This window comes from Podarcis muralis, chromosome 4 (assembly GCF_964188315.1).
Source record: "Podarcis muralis chromosome 4, rPodMur119.hap1.1, whole genome shotgun sequence".
NCBI classification, from domain to species: domain Eukaryota; kingdom Metazoa; phylum Chordata; class Lepidosauria; order Squamata; family Lacertidae; genus Podarcis; species Podarcis muralis.
The window spans coordinates 35,551,774-35,571,276 of NC_135658.1; the positions used below are offsets into that span (position 1 = coordinate 35,551,774).

The 19,503-nt window shown below is 40.9% G+C and overlaps 2 protein-coding genes across 3 annotated transcripts; both read left to right on the top strand.

The window, feature by feature from the left end:
- The first annotated feature begins 84 nt into the window (after nt 1–84).
- On the top strand, nt 85–4,811 carry TRMT10C (tRNA methyltransferase 10C, mitochondrial RNase P subunit). Of its 2 annotated transcripts, none has more exons than XM_028726670.2 (3): nt 85–194; nt 1,349–1,404; nt 2,776–4,811. In XM_028726670.2, exon 3 carries the CDS (start codon nt 2,819–2,821, stop codon nt 4,103–4,105), a length of 1,287 nt encoding a protein of 428 aa, XP_028582503.2. In that variant the 5' UTR covers nt 85–194; nt 1,349–1,404; nt 2,776–2,818; the 3' UTR covers nt 4,106–4,811. The 2 variants fall into 2 exon arrangements, with proteins under 2 accessions (XP_028582503.2, XP_028582504.2); XM_028726671.2 differs by lacking the exon at nt 85–194 and adding an exon at nt 205–334.
- A 2,505-nt stretch (nt 4,812–7,316) lies between these two features.
- PCNP (PEST proteolytic signal containing nuclear protein) lies at nt 7,317–15,757 on the top strand. The gene is made up of 5 exons (XM_028726678.2): nt 7,317–7,488; nt 9,959–10,179; nt 11,614–11,688; nt 12,664–12,719; nt 13,486–15,757. Exons 1-5 carry the CDS (start codon nt 7,434–7,436, stop codon nt 13,610–13,612), a joined length of 534 nt encoding a protein of 177 aa, XP_028582511.1. The 5' UTR covers nt 7,317–7,433; the 3' UTR covers nt 13,613–15,757.
- The last annotated feature ends 3,746 nt before the right edge of the window (nt 15,758–19,503 follow it).

The window sequence follows — 19,503 nt, forward strand, 5'->3', positions numbered from 1 at the left end:
TGGCTCGGAAACCGGCCAACCAGTGGCAACTATTGCTCAGCTCCTTCCGAAATGGATAAATGGCCTAGTGACGTTAGCGGAACTATTCGAAGGGGGGAGAAGGGAGCATCCGCATACCCACTTCCGGCGGGAAGGTGATTGGAGCCGGACCGGGCATGTGCGGAGGAGTGGAGCGCGCGGAGCTTCAGTTTGAGGTGATTGTTTAGGATGGCGCCGAAAATATTTTCTGAGCGGGTGTAGTGCTCGGATAGCAGAATGTGAACGGCATTACGGACCTTCAAATACATAAAGTTGCGTTGGCGCACGTTGGATTTCTGGGTGTACCTACTCAGAAGTAAGTCCCCTCGAGTCCAGCTAAGAGTTACTCCTAGGTAAACCAGTATGCCAGGCATGGCCAAACTTGGCCCTCCAGCTGTTTTGGGACTACAATTCCCATCACCCCTGACCACTGGTCCTGTTAGCTAGGGATGATGGGAGTTGTAGTCCCAAAACAGCTGGAGGGCCAAGTTTGGCCATGCCTGCTGTATCCTATAGGTTTGTAGCCTCCATCTAGTTGCAACTATAATGGGCTTAAGTGCACTTAGCTGTGTTTTACTGTGGCTGCTGTGAGGAAGACACTTGAACGAATGTGTGCGGAGCTGGAAGATGGGTGTTAAAAGTGCACAAGACAGTGAATGTTGATTCCATAGATCAGCCTTTCTCAATCTGTGGGTCCCCAGATGTTGTTGAACTACAACTCCCACACCCCTAGCTAGCAAGGCCACAGCTCAGGGATGATGGGAGTTGTACTCCAACATCTGGGGACCCACAGGTTGAAAACCGCTGCCATAGAGAAACAGATAGCTCCCTCTTTTTCCTGCTTCTCCTTTTATAAAAAAGGCAATTGATTTCCTTGTCTGGAGTTAAAAGATCATAGGAAGCTGCTTTATACCAAGCTAGATCAGCGGTCCATCTGTTTTAGAATTTTCTGCAGCTCTCTTAGGGTTTCAAACAGGAAAGCCTACCTGGAGATTGAATCTGGGACCGTCTGCACAGTACTCCACAACTGAACTATGGCTCTTCGGTTTCTCTTCCCCAGTGGTGTGGATGGTGAAAGGGAGGTGTCCTGATAAAGGACACACAGGGGTGAGAAGCCTGACCTGGGGGAAAAACAACCCTTAAAAGAGTTATCTGAAGTCTTCAAAAGAGTTCTATATAACACGTAGCTTTTGTGCAGCTTAGAATACAATTCCCTATGATGCTGTAGCTGATCATTGGTGGAGGAAAGTTGTCAAACTTCTTATTTCTTAAAGCACTTTAACCATGTGGAAACCAGTTTTAATATTCTCAAACCTATGTTTTCTTCCAGAACCTGTGGGCTTCAAAGCATAGTAGCAAGTAACTGCATATTTGACAAAAGGAAAGGTAACTAAATATTTCTATAAAACCAATCTTCTTATTTCATAGAGATTTCTCGACCGAGGCCCAATTGCTCCTAGTCCTCTCCTCTTTTTAGGAATGCAAATTGTGTTTATTGAATTTCGCCACCAGCAATAAAATTAGTTATATATAAAGTTATTTTGCATCAAGATGGTAATGCAGATGGAGCTCATTTGAAAGCTTTACTGAAATTAGTGGGGCCCATGTAAAGATGGGTATATCAAAAAGTTTCTGGTCTGTGAGATTTTCACATGAGTTCATTTACAAGTCTTGTACATGCTGTTTCCACATTAATATTTGGGTTTTTAAAAATACATTTTGAATGTATTTTCTCATATGAATTTCTAAACATTTTATTTCAAAATATTGAGTTTTTAATAAATGTCTAATGTAAAGTGCATATCTATTTTCCCCAGTTAGGAAGACTTTTGCATTATGCTTTGAAATTGGATGACTTTGTTGCTGATGTAAGTGAAGGGCCTATGAGGGTGAAAGGAGAAAAGGCTGATAATTCTATTGGTTCTTCAGTGTTATTTGTTGTTAAAATATCAATGCATGGAGCTATGATAGAGGGCAGGGTTATTGAACTGAGGAACTCTGATGCTCCTCCTTAAATCCATACAAGTTATTTATAAGACACAAACTTATCCCTCCCTTTGAAGCATCCCACAGCTTTGTCCCACCCCAGCTCTTCCTTTTATGTCCAGCCTTTTATTTCTCAGTATCTATCACATTCATTTCTCCAACTGGCATTTTCAGTTGCCTAAAGTCTCTTAATTTCCACAGTACAATCCTATTCATCAGGGCTCGGGGAGCTTGTTTTAGTTTTAGGGTTGCATTCCCTTATGAGGAGACTTCCAGGGGCTGTATGCAAGTGGAGGGCAGGGTCAGGGGCAAAAGAGGGTGGAGCAGTGGATTGTAGCCACCCCAAAACCAGCCATTTCTACAATACCCCTCCTCCTCTTCTAGGAAGTAAATGACATTATTACAGTTCAGTGGCACATTCCAGATACACTCAAGCAGGGCATGAAGGAGGGCTAGTGAGGGGGTGTGGCATTGCATAGGAAGGGTCCTGTCGGTCAGAAGAAACACTCAGAAGGCTGCCTTTTAGCCATGGTTCCCCCACTCCTTTAAATCTTTACCCTGAAGAAAGTCCCATTGAGTTTACTTCTAGGTAAAGAGGTACAGAACGGCACCTTTAGACAGCTTCATCAATTCTCCCTTGCTCTATTACAAGACTAGAATGCATGTTTTTACTGACATACAAAGTGAGCAGTATTTTAAGATAGTTAAGATTAGGAGCAGCTTCAGCTTGCTAATACTGAATTATCTTCTGTTTTCTATGTATAATTGCAGATAACAGCCGAACATCACATTTCCAATTACAAACTTCTAAAATATGCATCTATTTAATATTATTAGAAGATCTGTCTTCCAATTAGCAGCATCAGATGGGACAAAAAGGAGATTATTTTTAATAATGCCCAGCAGAGTCATAACTTGTAGAACTTTGGTTTTGTCGGCTTGGTTGAACAAGGACTCCTCCCCAAGTGCTACTGAGAAACTAGATTTGGATGGATGGAAACATGTAATGCGGTCTGCACAGCAAGAAGAAGCCACTGAAAGAACATCACAGAGTGAAGAAGATTCTCCTTTAGCGGTTACTAGGGAACTTATTGAGATGTGGAGACTATCGGGCAGACTTGTTCCAGAAAATATTAGCGAAGAAGATTTCAAGACTTTAAATGAATGTCCCACCAAGAGTTCCATAAGGAAGTACTTAAAATTCTTGGCTATAAAAGAAAACAGGAAGAAAGCTGACAGAGAAAAGAAAGAAAAACGAAACGAAGCAAACAAGGAACGAATGCTAAACACTCAGGAAAATGCTGGTGGTGAGCTACCAAATACATTTCTCCCTAAGTTTTGGACTAGGTCACAGGATGCCGTGTACAACTGGAGAGCAGCCCAGTCTATGATCTTTGGTCAGCCTCTGGTGTATGATATGAACTACGAAAATTATATGTCACGCAGAGAAATGGAGAATACAGTGAAACAGCTGATGGAATCTGAAGGGGCCAATCGTAGAGCTTTGGACCCATTTCACTTGCATTATTGTAATCTCCAAGCAGGTGGTCCGTATCACAAAGAATTTGTCAAACGTTACGGAGAAGCATGGGACAAGTTGTTTGTGACTGTGACAGAAAAGTCTTATGTTGAAGTCTTTCCAAAAGATCAACTTGTCTACTTAACTGCTGATTCTCCCAATGTGATGAAAACATTTGAGCATGATAAGATCTATATAATTGGGTCAATAGTTGATAAATCAATGAAGACTGGACTCTCCCTTGCTAATGCAAAACGGCTGGACTTGGCAACAGCACGCCTTCCTTTGGATAGGTGCTTGCAATGGGCGGAGGGTGCCAAAAATCTCACTCTGGATCAAATGATGCGCATCTTATTAACACTGAAAGATACTGGGAATTGGAAGGAAGCTCTGCAGTTTGTTCCACAAAGAAAACACGAAGGCTTTGTGGATATGTCTTCCTGGTCAAAGCAGCAAATTGACACATGGAAGAAAACAAAGTTGCATGAAAAAATGGCTGGTCAAAGAAAGGCACACAAGCAGTTTGCACAAAATTTCTCCAGGCGGCAAACACAGAAAAACTGGTGGGAAGATGTGTCTTAATAGCATGTTAGCCACCCAGTGTTTGACTGATTGTAAGTTTGAATTAAATCAAGATTTAACCTTAAAAATTTAACTGCTTAAACTTTTCTCTAGCTCTTGAGTTGCATGGGTGTCAGCCAAAGTGACACAAGAACCTGCTTTTCTACAAAAATGAATGTGACATATTTATTGCCTGTTATTCAATATTCAGTCATAAGTTCCAGAAGTTATTCAAGAGCCCAATAATATCAAAATGTGACAGTGCATGTTGTAACCTTCACCCCTTCACTACCCTATTCTAGTAAGGGAATTGGCTTTCAAGCTGTGGATGCCAAATGAACTTCCCTCACAATACTTAACTATAAGATGAGGTCATGAAGGTTTATATCATTAACAAGCACCCTTGGCTTCTAAAGATCCACAGACGATTATGTCCAGGGTGTCAGTGCCCATACTTGGTAAAGCAGAATAGATTTCTTCAGCCCCCACTGTTTGGTCAGACGTGAAGCAACTGAGAGTTCAGCAGCATGCTGCTGTTGCTGTACTAGGAACAATTTCTGAATGCTAGGGCAGCACAATGAATTTTACCTGCTTTATAAAGTTGTTGGACAAGAAGGAACCTACATTTTCTGGTAAATTGCAAATATGCCCATTGTATTCAGGTATTACGTATGTAAATACGAGCTTAGCTGTGGTAGCATTGAAAAATAAATGGAAATTTATTCGATTTATGTTAGTTATGTGGCCTTTTTTTTACAAGGAAATAGCTAGATATTTAATGTTAATAACAAATTGGATCCATCATCATTATTGTGGCTTATGTGGTGCTTTTTGGCCCAAGGGCCACCCAAGCATTGAACAACTGATAATTACAGCAAAAGATACAATAGAAAAAACAATTCTAAGAACATAAGAAGATCCTGCAGGATCAGATTCATGACCCATCAATAGTCAAGTACATGTCTATGGAAAGCCCAAAAGCAGAATATGAATGCAGCTCTCCCCATTCATGTTCCCTAGTATCTGGTGTTCAGAGGCATACAGAGGTAGTATACATCCACCTGACTAGCCACCATTGGCACCTCAGGTTACAGACTGCCAACCCAGAAATAGTACCTTGGGTTAAGAACTTTGCTTCAGGATGAGAACAGAAATTGTGCGGCGGCAGCAGGAGGCCCCATTAGCTAAAGTGGTACCTCAGGTTAAGAACAGTTTCAGGGTAAGAACGGACCTCCAGAACGAATTAAGTTCTTAACCCGAGGTACCACTGTGGCCTTATTCTCCATCAACTCCATCCAAATTGGTGGCCATCAATACATTGTCTGACAGCAAATTCCAGTTTATGTGCTGTATGAAGAAGTACTTCCTTTTGTTTTGCTGAATCTTCCCATATTCAGTTTCATCAGATTACTCCAGGTATTTTGACAGGGACAAAACCTTTCTACAACTTGCATAATTTATACATCTTTTCAGTTTCTTTCCTAATGACTCCTAATACAGAATTCACATTTTTCACAGCTGCTGTGCATGAATCAACATTTTCATTATGCTGTCCCCAAACCTTTGCTTACCAATTCACTCTTATTAGCATATATGTCAAGGGTTTTTTTGTCCTAATGTGCATCACTTTAGACTTGCATACATTGAATTGTTTTTCTTGATACCCATTCACCCAGTTTGGAGAGATCATTTTTGGAACTCAAAATCCTGTTTTTGCTTTTATCATCCTGAACTATTTGATGTCACCAGCAGATGTGACTACTTCACTTCTCACCCTGAATTCCAGATCATTATGAACCAGTTAAAAAGCATCAGTCACACATAGATGCTTGAGGGGGCCCATTTGTTATAACCCTCTGTGAAAACTGTCCATTTGTTTCTACTTGCTGCTCCTTAAACAATTATTGATCCAGAAGAACACATGGCCCATTATCCCATGACTGCTAAGCTTACTTGGGACTCTTTGGTGTAGGAGGATAAGTGAAGTTAACTCTTTACTCAAGGAAACAGTCGACTCAGGAGGCCAGGCTTAGTGAGCACAGCAACTCCTCCGAATATATCTTATATGCAGAATGCTGCAGCGAGACACCTTACGAGGTCTTCACTGCGAGATCACATTCACCCGGTGCTATACCAGCTGCATTGGCTCCCGGTGGAGTACAGGATCGGGTTTAAGGTGCTGGTTTTAACCTTTAAAGCTCTATACGGCCTAGGACCCTCGTACCTACGGGACCGCCTCTCCTGGTATGCCCCACAGAGAAACTTACGGTCTTCAAATAAAAACATCTTGAAGGTCCCAGGCCACAGAGAAGTTAGGCTGGCCTCAACTAGAGCCAGGGCTTTTTCGGCTGTGGCTCCGATCTGGTGGAACACTCTGTCACAAGAGACCAGGGCCCTGCGGGACTTGGCATCTTTCCGCAGGGCCTGCAAGACAGAGCTGTTCCACCAGGCCTTTGGCCAGGGCACAGCCTGACTCCCTCCCTCGGCAATCTTCGCGGAGCTCTGGCCCAAAGGTTGCCTGTGGCTTGAATTAATTAATTTTATAATGAATGATTTGAGAGTGTTGTTTATGCTGTACTTTTGTACTGTTTTATTGTTGTTAGCCGCCCTGAGCCCGGCTTCGGCTGGGGAGGGCGGGATATAAATAAAATTATTATTATTATTATTATTATTATTATTATTATTATTATTATTATATATCCTATGAGACACTGTCGCATGGATCACTGTGGAGAGCCCCCCCTTAAAGCCACCTTCAGCCATATTTTGGCAGCTCCTCCCCACGTATTACTAGCGCGCGGGCGAGGACTTTTATCCCTCCGGAATGCGCTGCCAATTTCACTGGATGGCCTCGAGCTCTTGAGTCAAGGAGACTCCCTCGCCCTAATTCAGCTTAGTCGCTAGAGCATGAGACTCTTTAACCTCAGCGCTTGAGACCCGCAGCGGGCAAAAAAAGATTCCTGCATTGCAGGGGGTTGGAGTAGATGACCCTCGTGCTCCCTTCCAACGACGATTCTCCGAAAATGACAGCGCTCCTTAGACCTGAACGATGGAGGGTGGCTGGGTGCGGGGGGGGAGGAGCGAAGCGCGAGGGATGACGTCACGACCAATCAACAGGCGTTCGAGGAACACCAATCCCCTTGCGTCTACTGCTAGAAAAGAAGCGGCCGCTCCAAGCCGGAAGTTGCGACCACTTCCGCCCGGAAGCGGAGCGAGCAGAGAGAACGCAGGAGCCTCTCTAGCCGCAGCTTCTCTGCTCCCGCTGACGGCGCGAGGCGTGGGCGGGCTTGAGCGGCGCCGCTGCGCATAGTCCGTGGACGCAGCCGCGGGGAGGAGGAGGTGGGGCAAAATGGCGGACGGCAAAGGAGGCGACGTGAAGCTGAAGCGGCCGCTTCTTGACGGAGGTAAACACGCTGCGTTGCTATGCGAGGCTCTGGTCGGGAGTGTGTGTGGGGGGCCCCGCTTGTGGCTGGGTTTGGGCGGGAGAGGGTCGAGGGCTGGTTTCGGAGGGGGGGAGCGGCGGCGGGCTCCAGGTACCACCTTCTTCCCTCAAGAGCCCTTGAGAGATTTGGCTGCTTACCGGAGGCGAGTTCGCTGCCTCTGACGGGAGACAAGTCGCAGCCTCGTCTTTCGCGCGGCTTCTGACGCCCCGTGGCCTCCGTGGGTGAAGGTCGTTCTGCAGACTCACCAAAATCCCCTCCCCTCCCCCCCCCCCGGGCTGCCTGAATGCTGCATTTCCCGGTGCCTCGGCTTTCTGTATCCTTCACAATTCCGCTTCTTCCCCGTCCCTGTGGCTGGGCGGGAGTGCGAACCCCTCGTGGAAGACGTCGTAGTGCCTAATATACAGTATATCACGCCCTGTGGCAGGGCAAGGATTGCAAAGAGCCGCTTGGCCTGAAACATTGCGCTGCTGAAGTGCAGCTGTTTCGTAAAGCAGATGGGCGCCCGTGTAAATAATCCCAGTCCCTTCAAAATTTAGCGCAACATTGGCCCAAGGCTGCAGTCCTCTATAGACGCCACACTGGACTCTCAGGGGCTTTCGTGTAGCTGGACATGGGCAGGGTTTGACTACAAACACACACTATTCCTTTACAGGGATAATGCTACAGTAGTTGCTTTCTTCTGAAACTTCGTTGTGTCATTTTTTAGGAATAAAAGTTACGTTTCCAACTAAATGCGTTCAACCATATGCCCATATTCTCAATTTGGCATTACAGTTTTCAGTATTTTTAAGGATGTTTATTGACTTTCAAATTTTTTTTAAAAAGTCAGAGGAGTGTACCATAAAATAAAAATGAATCCAGTAAAATTACGCAATGAACAGAGGCACGTTTGCATACAGCTGATATCAATGTTCTGAAAAATGCCTGGGGAGACAGAACAGTGTTAAGCAGGTGTTAAAACCCATCTTCTCTATGTATTGTTATAACTTTTAATGTCTTAAGAATATAAAAGAACCCTGCTGGATCAGTCCAAAGGCCCATCTAGTCCAGTATCCTAGTCTCTCAATGACTATCCAGATGCTTATGAGAAGACTGTAAGCAGGACCTGAATGCAACAGTGCTCTGACCACCTGCAATTCCCAGCAACTGATATTCAGAGGCATGTTGCTTCCAAGTGTTGTGGAAGAACATAGCCATTGTGGCTAGTAGCATTCATAAGCTTCCATGAATTTGTCTAATCCTTTTCTAAGAATGTAGGAAGGTGCCCTGTAAATCTGTATAAAGTTAGCCAGTGCACATGAAGAGATACAATCTTGGTGCTACCCACCCGCAGTATTATACAATTCCCACTGTAGACTAGGCCAGGTAACATTTTGGGATTAACTAAGTATAATGAATGAATTGAATTGAATAATAAGAGATGGACAGACTTCCCTTTTTTTGCTGGTTAAAACAACTCTAATTTGAGTAACAATCCCTGTAATTTGAGTACAGTTGCACACTGGTTGTGAATTTTTCAACGACTGGAGCCATTTCCTCTTCTTTTTCCCTGCCCTCAGCATCAAAACTTAAGTCATGTGTCATTTTAGACTTTTTATGGTGGTCACATATTTTTAATCCTGATTTCCTTCTTTGAACCCACAAAGTGCTATATAAATACAAGTGCTATATTCTTAAAAGATGTCAAGCTTTTTTCACTGAACTTCTTAAAGTCAAAGGATGGAATTCAATTAGTGCCTTTGCACTTGCAGAAGGGCTTTTGTTCCAGCAGATGCCTCTGCAAATTAGAGGGGAGGCATTTCTTGCTGATTTCTTCCTGTACCACCTTCCTTGCTATTCAGCAGGACTCCCAATTCTCTGTGTCCAGTTTTTCTGGGCACTGTTGTAGGGAGAAACAATGGACACTGTTGTTCCTTAGCAGAGGCATCTGTGATCTGCTAGATCAAAAGCTGTTCCATGAGTGCAAATACACCAATTAGATTCCACCTTAAGAACTTTATTGTGATGTAAGCATTTGTGCTTTAAATATCAATGTTACATCTAAGATGGATACAGTAATGAGTATAAATGGGGGCTGTTCAAAGCAAGACCTCTAAAATTATTCAATCAAGACGTGTGCTTTAATAATTTGCTGTACCTTGATCTGAATTGCCCTTGGCAGTAGTAATAGTGGTGCCCTGTGGCTTTAAAGACTTACTTTGATTTCTTTTTGTGTAACTGAAGAATTTTGTTCTGCATTAGTCACGTGATTGGAGCTCCCTTCACTATATGTCTATGTTCTTACAGTGTGCTCTGTATAAACAGTTGTGGAGGTGCTGACACTGTAAGTGCAAAAGTCTCCTCTGCATAACAGTGCTTTATGAGGTTGCTGCTCCCATCAGTCCACTCAGTAAAAATAGCTCATCTTGGTAAGTTGTTTCGACTTCACCAGGACCTGAAGAAGAGGCAGAAAAACCTGTGAAAACTAAGACTGTTTCTTCCAGTAATGGAGGGGAAAGTTCGAGTCACAGTGTGGAGAAGCCGGCAACTGATGAAGAAACTGACGACCCCGACACAAAGCCTGCTCCTGCCAAAATGTCCAAGTTTGGGTTTGCCATTGGCACACAGGTTGCAAAGAAACCACCTGCAATATCCATCAAGCTTGGAGCAACTGTAAGTTATTGGAATGTTTTATTGTGAATTATAAAGTTGCAATGTATTTTTTGTGGTAGCATGCTAGTTAAGTAGTAAAAAAACAAAGCTTTTTATTTCATTATTCATTGATCAATAAACATTTAAAATATTGTAACTGTTACAAACTATGTATGTCTAGCATGCACGTGTATTCATACACACACTGCCAAGAGTTTTAGGATCTTTTGCGAGAGTTATGGTGTACATCTGTTATGACTATGTCAACACTTAATCTTATGCCCAAAGGAAGTTCTTACACAAAAGGATTAAAAAAAGCTTGGTTTATTATATGAAATGAAGGTGACAGAATAGATATACAGGCAGCAAACCTACAGTACCGACACACTTTAGTCTAAAGAGTGAAAGAATCCCTAACTAGTCTCAAAAATCTACAGAAAGTGAGTGTGGCAATTTTGCCACAGAACCCACACTAGTAGCAAGTCAGGAAATGGAAGTGTGGTAGATTATGCCTGTCCAGGTATACACAATTGGAGCATGTGTTGTCTCTTTAAGAATGCTGAGTAAGTTCTTGGTTGGGGCTTCAAAAGCTAACTTAACAATTGAAAATCTAAGGGTTTTGTATTAATTTTAGGCAATGAATTCTAATGGAGGAGGAAGGTGGGCTTTGAGGCTTTCCTATAATTCCAAACATTCTAATGTGCTAATGTGTCTATTTCCTATTTTGCTTATTTGCTTAATAATATTTTCATTAGATTTACATATGATGATCTTTACACAAGGAATTAGGAGCGCAGTATGTCTCCTAATGCTTTCCAGGACACATTTGAGATGAGGTTATGCTAACCTTCTTACGCATGCCATGATCAGCAGTAATAAACTGTAGAAAAAGTTCAGATTGACATATACCTATTCACAATTTCTTGTGAATTATAAAGTTGTATAAAGGTGTTTTTGGGGTAGGATGCTAGTTAAGCATAAAAAAACATAAAGCTATTTATTTCAATATTCATTGATCCATAAACATTTATAATAATACACTGCTGCAAGGGAATGAAATTCTGGAAGCTATTGGTGGGTGTGGTGTTTACTTGAAAAAATTCTTTTGAAGTTGGTGATTTTTGTTCTGACTTAGGTGTTATGCAGTACTGAGTACATAGTATAATACTGGTGGTATTGTTTAGCTACACTGGTAAAAGATAGCTGCACTAATATATTCTTATATCAATAAATATAATGCATGAGCCTTGGTTAAAGGTACAAATATCCATTGACAAGCATCTAAAGAACTTAAGGGGCTTATTGTTGTTTTCTAAAATATTCCACCTTTCAGTGGCTAATGGGGATTTCCAGGTAGATTTGGGAAATACCACAAGAACCACAAATACGTATAACAAAACAAAAAACCCTCACAACATAGGACAAAAAACAAGTGCTGTCTTTGTTCTCTTTCAGAAACCTAAAGAGCCTACTCCAACCCTAGCTCCAAAAACGCTTTCTGTAGCAGCAATCTTCAACGAAGATGAAGATGTAAGTAAATATATTTTCTTAGAATAGAGAAGTATGGTATTCTCTGACCAGGACGAGTATGGGTACAGGAAAGAGAAAGTATCATATGCTACTAGTCCAATACAACAAACTGGCATGGGATTCTGCTAAAATCTGAAATGTGTAAATGCCCTTTGAAATTTGAATTTCAAATAATTTAAACACTTTGGCATGAGGTCCAATATTGTGTCAGTGATTTCCCCTTCTTCCTGAAGCCCTGCCCCACCTCCTGTTTGCTCTGGAGGGGACACATTTTGGGACACAGCAGGGGGCTTGCAGAGAACAGAAGGGGCAAGCCCATTTGTGAGAGCAGAAGCCAGCTGTGCCAGCAGGCACCATAGTTGGGTATCACTCTGTTGCCAAGCTGTCTTTAAAATTTGACAGTTGACATTTTCCCCGTTTCTGCACAAGGCTGATATACGGTACAAATCTAAAGTATTTTTCCAGCCTTTGCTTTTTTCAGACTTGGAGTGTTTTTTTTTATTCCTGTGTTTCTAAAACACATTACTACTGCCCCCTGGTGTGTGAAACCAATCGTCCCTCTGACTTGAATTTGAGTCTGTTATCTTTGCTTCTTAATAGAACTGGCAGTAGGCAGATGAGAGAAATGTAAATGCTATGTGTTCTTTGGGTGGGGAATTTGGATCTGTTTTGGTTTTTGTCTTTGGCAGTATTGGTGATAGAACCTTGAATTTTAATTTGAGAATAAAAAAAGGTTCATGGAAGGGGGCATGTGTCAGAAAAACGTGCATACTTCTCCCTGGCTCAGATCTGATCCCTCTAGATATAGAGCTGCAACTGCCTGCTTTGTTCTGAATGTAAATATAAAGTTATTAAGTGTAAACATGAATTTAGAAGAGGCTTGTAATGTGTTCATTATTTCATATGCCACAATTTTACTCCTACTGATTAGAATTTGTAACTATTTTCTTATGTTCATCTTTTCTTTGAAAATAGAGTGAACCTGAAGAGATGCCACCAGAAGCTAAAATGCGCATGAAGAACATTGGAAGGTAGAGTTGCACTTGCTTGTTATTTTAGGAAAATGTGGGGTGACAGAAATATGTTCTACATAGTAGCTTTTGTAGTTTTGCTTTCTGCAACAACATCATTTCAAAACCTTTCACAGTTTTTCTTGTTATGGCCAAAACTATATGAGATCTTCTCATCCCATCCTGTCTTGTCTCTTCTGTCTCATACCCACTTTCCACCCCGCTTAGGTTATGTCTTTCAGTACAGTATTTTTGAAAGTTATGTAATATCTCTGAATCATAATGACCCAAAGCCTGAGAGTTTATGGAAGCTAATCTGGAAAAAGTATTTTAGCACATTGAACAGTCTGTGACTGTTCATTATGCAGATACAACTTTTATTATAAACTGACTTTAAGGTCATGGTCCATCTAGCTCTAGGCAGACAAGCAATATTAATATATTGGGGTTTTAATATTCAACATATTCAAAGTGTGTGTGCGTGTGTGTATGCGCACTGCATAGTATTCCCAGGTTTAATATTGTGGGCATTGTCACTAACTGCTGCTTTGTAGCTGCATAGAAGAGATTTCTGCACTATTATTTTTTCCATTGTGTGAGAGTAGTTCTAGAGAGGCATCTTTCATTGCCTCACAATGAAAGAGATGATGGTGTTAAATTTTTCTGAACAGCAAACTTAAGAAGGTACCTACTGCATGTTAGCAGGTTAGCATGTGTACCTGGACTTCTAAACTATTAATATGAAACTGATAAAGTTGGCTACATGCTTTTTTTTCTGTTATCACAGGGATACTCCAACTTCAGCAGGACCAAATTCTTTCAACAAAGGAAAGCATGGGTTTTCTGACAACCAGAAGTTATGGGAACGGAACATGAAATCTCACCTTGGAAATGTCCGTGAACATGATGACTAGCTGTGTATTGAGATCTGAGTGTTGGGAGAAATGGGAGGGTATGATATTAAAGGAACAGTTTCCTTTTTTAGAGTGGTGTATGGCTATTTTGGGTGCCACTTTTAAAAGTTTCTAAGTGGTGCACAAAAAAACTGAGTTTAAAAGTAGAGGTAATTTATGTTTTGTATACAGATTTCAAAGCATTTGCTAATTTTGTAGCTTCGTGCAATTAATTTCACAAGGTTATGGAAAATAAAGACATTGGAAGTGGTACCTTTTTAAGAATTTTCTTTTACAACTATTCTTATATGAAGACAGAGGAAAGGTTACTGTCTCTTTAATCCATTTAAATTAAATGCTGCTGCGCTCAAGAATTCCAGCTCCTACTTTGTAATAGATTGTTTGTCTCCTTAAGGCTACTTTTATAGAAGGGGAGTAACTTGCTATACATTGAGTTTGATAGACTCTGGCTTTCTGGTCAGCATAGAACCTGAAAAGACTACTGCAAAAAGTCATTTAGTATTTTAAACATCCATAAACTCAGACTTCTGGCTGTGGTAGTTTAGCTCTATAGTCCTGTTTAGAAACTTTGTGTAATTTCTCTGTGGCCTGTTCCACTCTTAGACATCGGTCTTACATGTGTATAAATATTAGGAAAAAGGTAGATCAGTATTTTGATTGTTTTCTTAATCATGAGTCTTGACCAGTGCTTGTTAATGTTCCTTTGTCAATTTGAGACCGATAAAGAATATCAGCAGAAAAAGGCATTATCAAAATGATGATTGTACTTTTATCCTGCTTTAGTTTTGTTTTCAGTATTTCCCATAATCCCTTAAGAGGAAAAGAAAGCCACACACAAACCAACCAACCAACCAACCAACCAACCGTTAGAAGCATTAATCCATATTTTGGTTTAAAGCTTTACTTTAAATGCTAGAAGACCTTCATGTTGTATTTTTAAGTAAGGGACACTCTTGGATTTTCAGACAGCATTTTAATCCACTTTAGTTTTGTTATTAAAGCAATCTGTACAACATAACTTTACACTTTTCCCCCCAGCTGTTTTACATTTTGTATTGCTGGAACACTGTTGAGACTTAATTTCTTTTAGCAATAGAGTTTCCTGTCAATTCTTATTTCCCTAATCTACCTGGACAAATACCTAAAACACTTGAGGACTTTTCAGCAGGATTTAAGTTGTGTAAGTAGTCTGGGGTTAGGTAATATCAGCAGTCACAATTGACCGGCGTAGCTGAAATAGATAAAACACTTCAGAAGCAGTATATGGGTCTAAATTACTAGTTTTCATATGTAGTGTGAATATCATGATCATATTATAGATCACCTACTGTATGTTAGTCACTCTCACTTCAGCACAACGAGATTATCTGGTGGGGGAAATAGGCATCCAAGTTTTCTTTTTACAATTTAGAAGAGCTTTGACCATGTAGACATCTGTGTGTAAGATCTAAGCAGTTTTGTATTTGTATGTGAATTTTTGTTTGCAGTTAAAAAATCTGTAACGTATATTTTCTTTAAAGGCTTTGTTATAAACATAAGAGATGTAAACAAGTTATTTCTCTAGAGCTGCAGTTGTTGAATTACTTGTGAAAGTTCAAGGCTTTAAAAAAAGATGATTTATCTTGGCTCCTTATTATTGAAGCCAATGGCACAATTAGCCCTTAACTAACCATTAATCAGGGAAAAGGAAAGATGGCACTTTTAACCATTTATGTACCTAAACTCACCACCCACCCACCCACCCACACACACACAGCCCTTCAATTTATTAATTCATTTATAGCCTTTGGGTGACCAATGCCATGGTCAGCTTTAGCCCCATTCTAAATAATAATCTTAATGTGTGCTTGTTTTCAATACCCTCCCCACCATCAAAGCAATGAAAAAGTTCACAAATCCTTTACCTCGGGCTTATGATATGCTAACCTCTTGAAGTTTCACAAGAACTCTTTGAAGGAGGAAGGAAAAGTCTGGAGTATTTGTCATGATTTATTTCCAAGTTGGGGAAGAAATGGTGGGAACCAAAAGCTGTAACTTATTCTTCTTTGAGCTTTGCTTGTGCTGATGCTGTATAATCTTTAGCCATGGACTCTAGCTGCTGAGGCTAGTGTTTTTAAGTATAAAAACTTGTCAAGTAAAACTAAATTCCATGTCAATTTCATGTATTATAAACAAAGGAAGTGGTATATATGCTTAAATTTACCAAGGCAAGTATGAACGCAACCTTCTTTTTTTACAAAAACCCTTGGCTAACGTCACTGTCTTATTTGTGTGTACACAATTTTTTCTCCCTGCTACATCTGACTAGCCAGACTTCTCAAAGTGGAGAATTTATTTAAGATAAAGAATATTTCCAGATTAAAGGAGCTTCTCAAGGCCACCATGAATTTCAACAAATTATGAATCAGACTTGGAAACTATTTTGAAGAGAGCAAGATATAAGATGTGCTCCAGTTAATAATTTACCATCCTTTAATGAAGCACCTGTAAGTAGTATGTTTAGCTTAAGCTATCAGCCCTTCATTTTTCTGATTTGGAATACTGACCACTGAAGTGACTGCATTACTTCTACAAAAGGCAGGAGTTGCTTTTTCAATTTGTTTTCTTATCACATATTTCTTTTGGTGTAGAAAAGAATTTTTCAAAGTGGGTTCTCATGATTCCTAGGATTTCCCAGTGAGATCAGTAGTGACAAATGTATTTGGAAAAACTGCATGTTTTCTGTTGCTGATCTTTAGTCTGTGCAGCCATTGGAGAAGTCTGGGGGCACTTTCATTTCTGGTGATGATGCCCAACAGGCATGGTTACTACCCTCTGTAAACTCGGTGTAAACCTTTTCCAGTCTCCTGCTGCTCTGCGGGTTCCATGATGGGTTTGGACAGGGCTTTGTGAAGGTCTGAAAGCCACTACTTTAGAGGATTTGATATGTTTGCATGCTAACCTCTCTGCAAACAAAATATTTGTCATTGCTTGTTTGTAAAATAGAGGTCAGGAATGGGTGTCTAGAGCATTAACCCTGTTTTTCAGGATGCTTTTTAAAAAAGCAGCTTGCTGTCAACTGCCTTTTTCAGGAATCTCGGTGTGCTATTCCTGCTCCTTTGCTTTGTCTGCTTATCTCCAGATCGGAACTGGGGTACATGCTGCCAGCTCAGCAGCCTTCACCTTGATTTATTACTCTTTAGCAGGCTGAATTTGGCAAAATTTCAAGTTATGGTAATAAAGCTGCACTCACGGAGATTTCTGAATCTGCCCTAATAGTGAAATGGTATCTAGGCAGAATTAGTAATTGGAGAGAAGAATATGGAATATTTGTTTAACAGCTAACAAGTTGCTATAAACTTGCTGCTCAATTCCAGCAATTGGAACTAAATTAAAAATGCCAAAATGTTGGTCTGCTTATACAGAAGTAAAATGTGAAATAAACAGCAGAGGGCCAGAACATTTGTGTGTACATATATAGAGCTCAGTATAAAATATGAAGCATTACAAATAAGCGTATGACCAGGCTGTTACTCTATAAATCTAGCACTATCATACTATAGTTGGTATTATACAATAAGGCTGGTATTGCCCCCAAAGTCAAATGTCAAAAGTGTGAGGCAAAAACACAAATCTAACCAGCTTCTTTTTGCTGAACTAAATAGTAATGAGTACTTCATCTTGGTGTTTGCTGTTGTTTTATTGCTTGTGATACATTAACAAGGGTATTAAAATTGTACTTTTAAATGGGTAGCAAGAGGTTACCAAGCTGAGAGGGCTCCTGTATTTCTAAGAGCTGCTCAGAAAATGATTTCACCCAAAGCTAAAATTTCATGTACATGCAGTTGCAGTGGCAAGAAATGTTATGCAGATGAAAATTTTGGTTTGAATGAACTTTAAAGGGATAGGAGCATCACTAAGAGCTGGACCTACCATTCCTACCAACAAAAAGAAAGCACAGTTTTCTGCTACCCATCCCATTTCTAGTTGTTTCATGAGATCACTTACAGTATTTGACTTAGCTCGACTGAAACTGAAGTACAAAAACACAAATTCCTCACTACACGCAAATTGTGAGCATGTTCTACAATAGTCCCATCTCCTGGCACAATATTTTTATGTGGCTCAAGATATGTAAAATTCCTAAGTGCCAGCTGCTGGTTTTCAGGCATCGGAGCAGTTCCAGTTCATGCACCTGTGGCAAGCCAGTTAGAGGTACTTCAATTCTGTTGATTTTAATAAAATGTTGTCATCACAGGTGTAACGATTGGAGCGTAGCAACATGTTTATTACACTATTTAATCAAATTACAGGTAGTATTTCAAAATCGGGATCAAGCTTAAGTTCCCTAGAGAACACACTATCATACTTTCGCCACCTTTGCTTAATATCTGGCTTGCAAGAATTCTGGGAAACTCAAAAGCTTGCATACTATTTTGTGCCAGCACTATTGAATCCTAAAAAAGTTTTTTTTTTATAAAAAAGTTCAATATTGTATACACATCTCAGAAGCTGTCAAAATGAATCAAATCAACTGCAAGAAATAAGAGCAGGTGCTGACTTTTAAGACATACCAGTGCATCTTTATAATTGTGGAGCTCCTTTTTCGGAGGACCCACATTGTGGGTTCAGGAAGAATGAAAATATATCAGGGAATCTGTTGCTGTTTAAGTTTTGTTGTCTTACTGTCATTTGTATATTTATGTGCCACTAAGCTGGTTTGAGGCCTTTTGTTAGAATAGCAGTAAACCTGTTTTAATGAATTATAGAAAAACATGAGACGATGCAGCAATAAGTAAACCATTTTGAAAAGATAATGTAAAACAGGCACTAGGAAATTAGGGGTGCAGGGAATGATATTAGTCATTACTGCTTCTTTCTTGGTTCAAGAGAACGTCTTGTAATTGGGCATTCCAGGGTGACGAGTTTTGCTTACAGAGTGGGTTGTAAGGCATTGTGATATTTTCTAGAGCTGCTTGGAGTATGGGCAACAGATCCTAGCTTCTAATACCCCACCACTCCCACTGGGTACCAGTATGGGTGTCTGGGATGAGGTTTTTAACCTAGCAGAGGAAGACTACTGGCTGCAAGATTTCCGCTCTAGTCAAAACTCCCTATTAACTTCAGTAGCTGTCAAAGCCTATGATGAACCTGGGTTTGTCCAGTGGAGGATATCTGTCAGGCATGACACCAACTGCTAGTGCTACCTCTTGCCATTGTTAGTGGTAGTTAAGAAGGGAGTACAGCTTCGGGACTATTAGAGCAATGGTGATGTAGTCTGCTGCAGCACCAGGGTAATGGATATTTCCTCCTTGCTCTGAAGAGTTAATATTTTGACAATACCTTAGACTCCAATACTATACTGCAACCTTCCCCAACCCTTCAGATGTTCTGGACTGCAGCTCATCATGGCCAATGCTTCGAGATTATGGGAGCTGTAGTCTAAAAATCTGATGGGGAACCTGCATGCAAGGTGGTTGCTTTTCTGTAACCAAGCCAGTTGCATATTCTAGCCTGTTTATCCTTCCATTTCTCTCCCCTTCTGCGTTGTTGGCATCTGTCTCGAGAGACAATGGAATGCACCTCCAGGGGTGAAGTCAAATCGCTGCTTTAGCAGCATTGAAGTGACCTCCTTCGGGCTCAAGTCTGGGCAGTGCGTATGGAGGTTCTGAGCTGCCTACACATTACAAGACCCCTTGCTGATGTGGTTCAAAGGAAAGCAGAGCTTGGCTGCAGGAGTTGCTGGAAGGAGGCATTGAGGGTGCCATCCAACCATCTTAGGGACTCCACTCTTGAGGGTTTACTCCTTAGCCTTTTCTTCTCCTACAGGGCAGCAGAGGTTTAAAATCAGTTTTCCTTCTCCTAGATGGGCTACCTTCTCAGGTTGAAAAGCGCCATCTGCCCCTCACGTC

Coding starts and splice junctions, on each gene's coding strand:
- PCNP (XM_028726678.2), top strand. CDS start 7,434: ATGGCGGACGGCAAAGGAGGCGACGTGAAGCTGAAGCGGCCGCTTCTT. Junction 7,489..9,958: donor GCGGCCGCTTCTTGACGGAG/GTAAACACGCTG, acceptor CGACTTCACCAG/GACCTGAAGAAGAGGCAGAA. Junction 11,689..12,663: donor TCTTCAACGAAGATGAAGAT/GTAAGTAAATAT, acceptor CTTTGAAAATAG/AGTGAACCTGAAGAGATGCC.
- TRMT10C (XM_028726670.2), top strand. CDS start 2,819: ATGCATCTATTTAATATTATTAGAAGATCTGTCTTCCAATTAGCAGCA.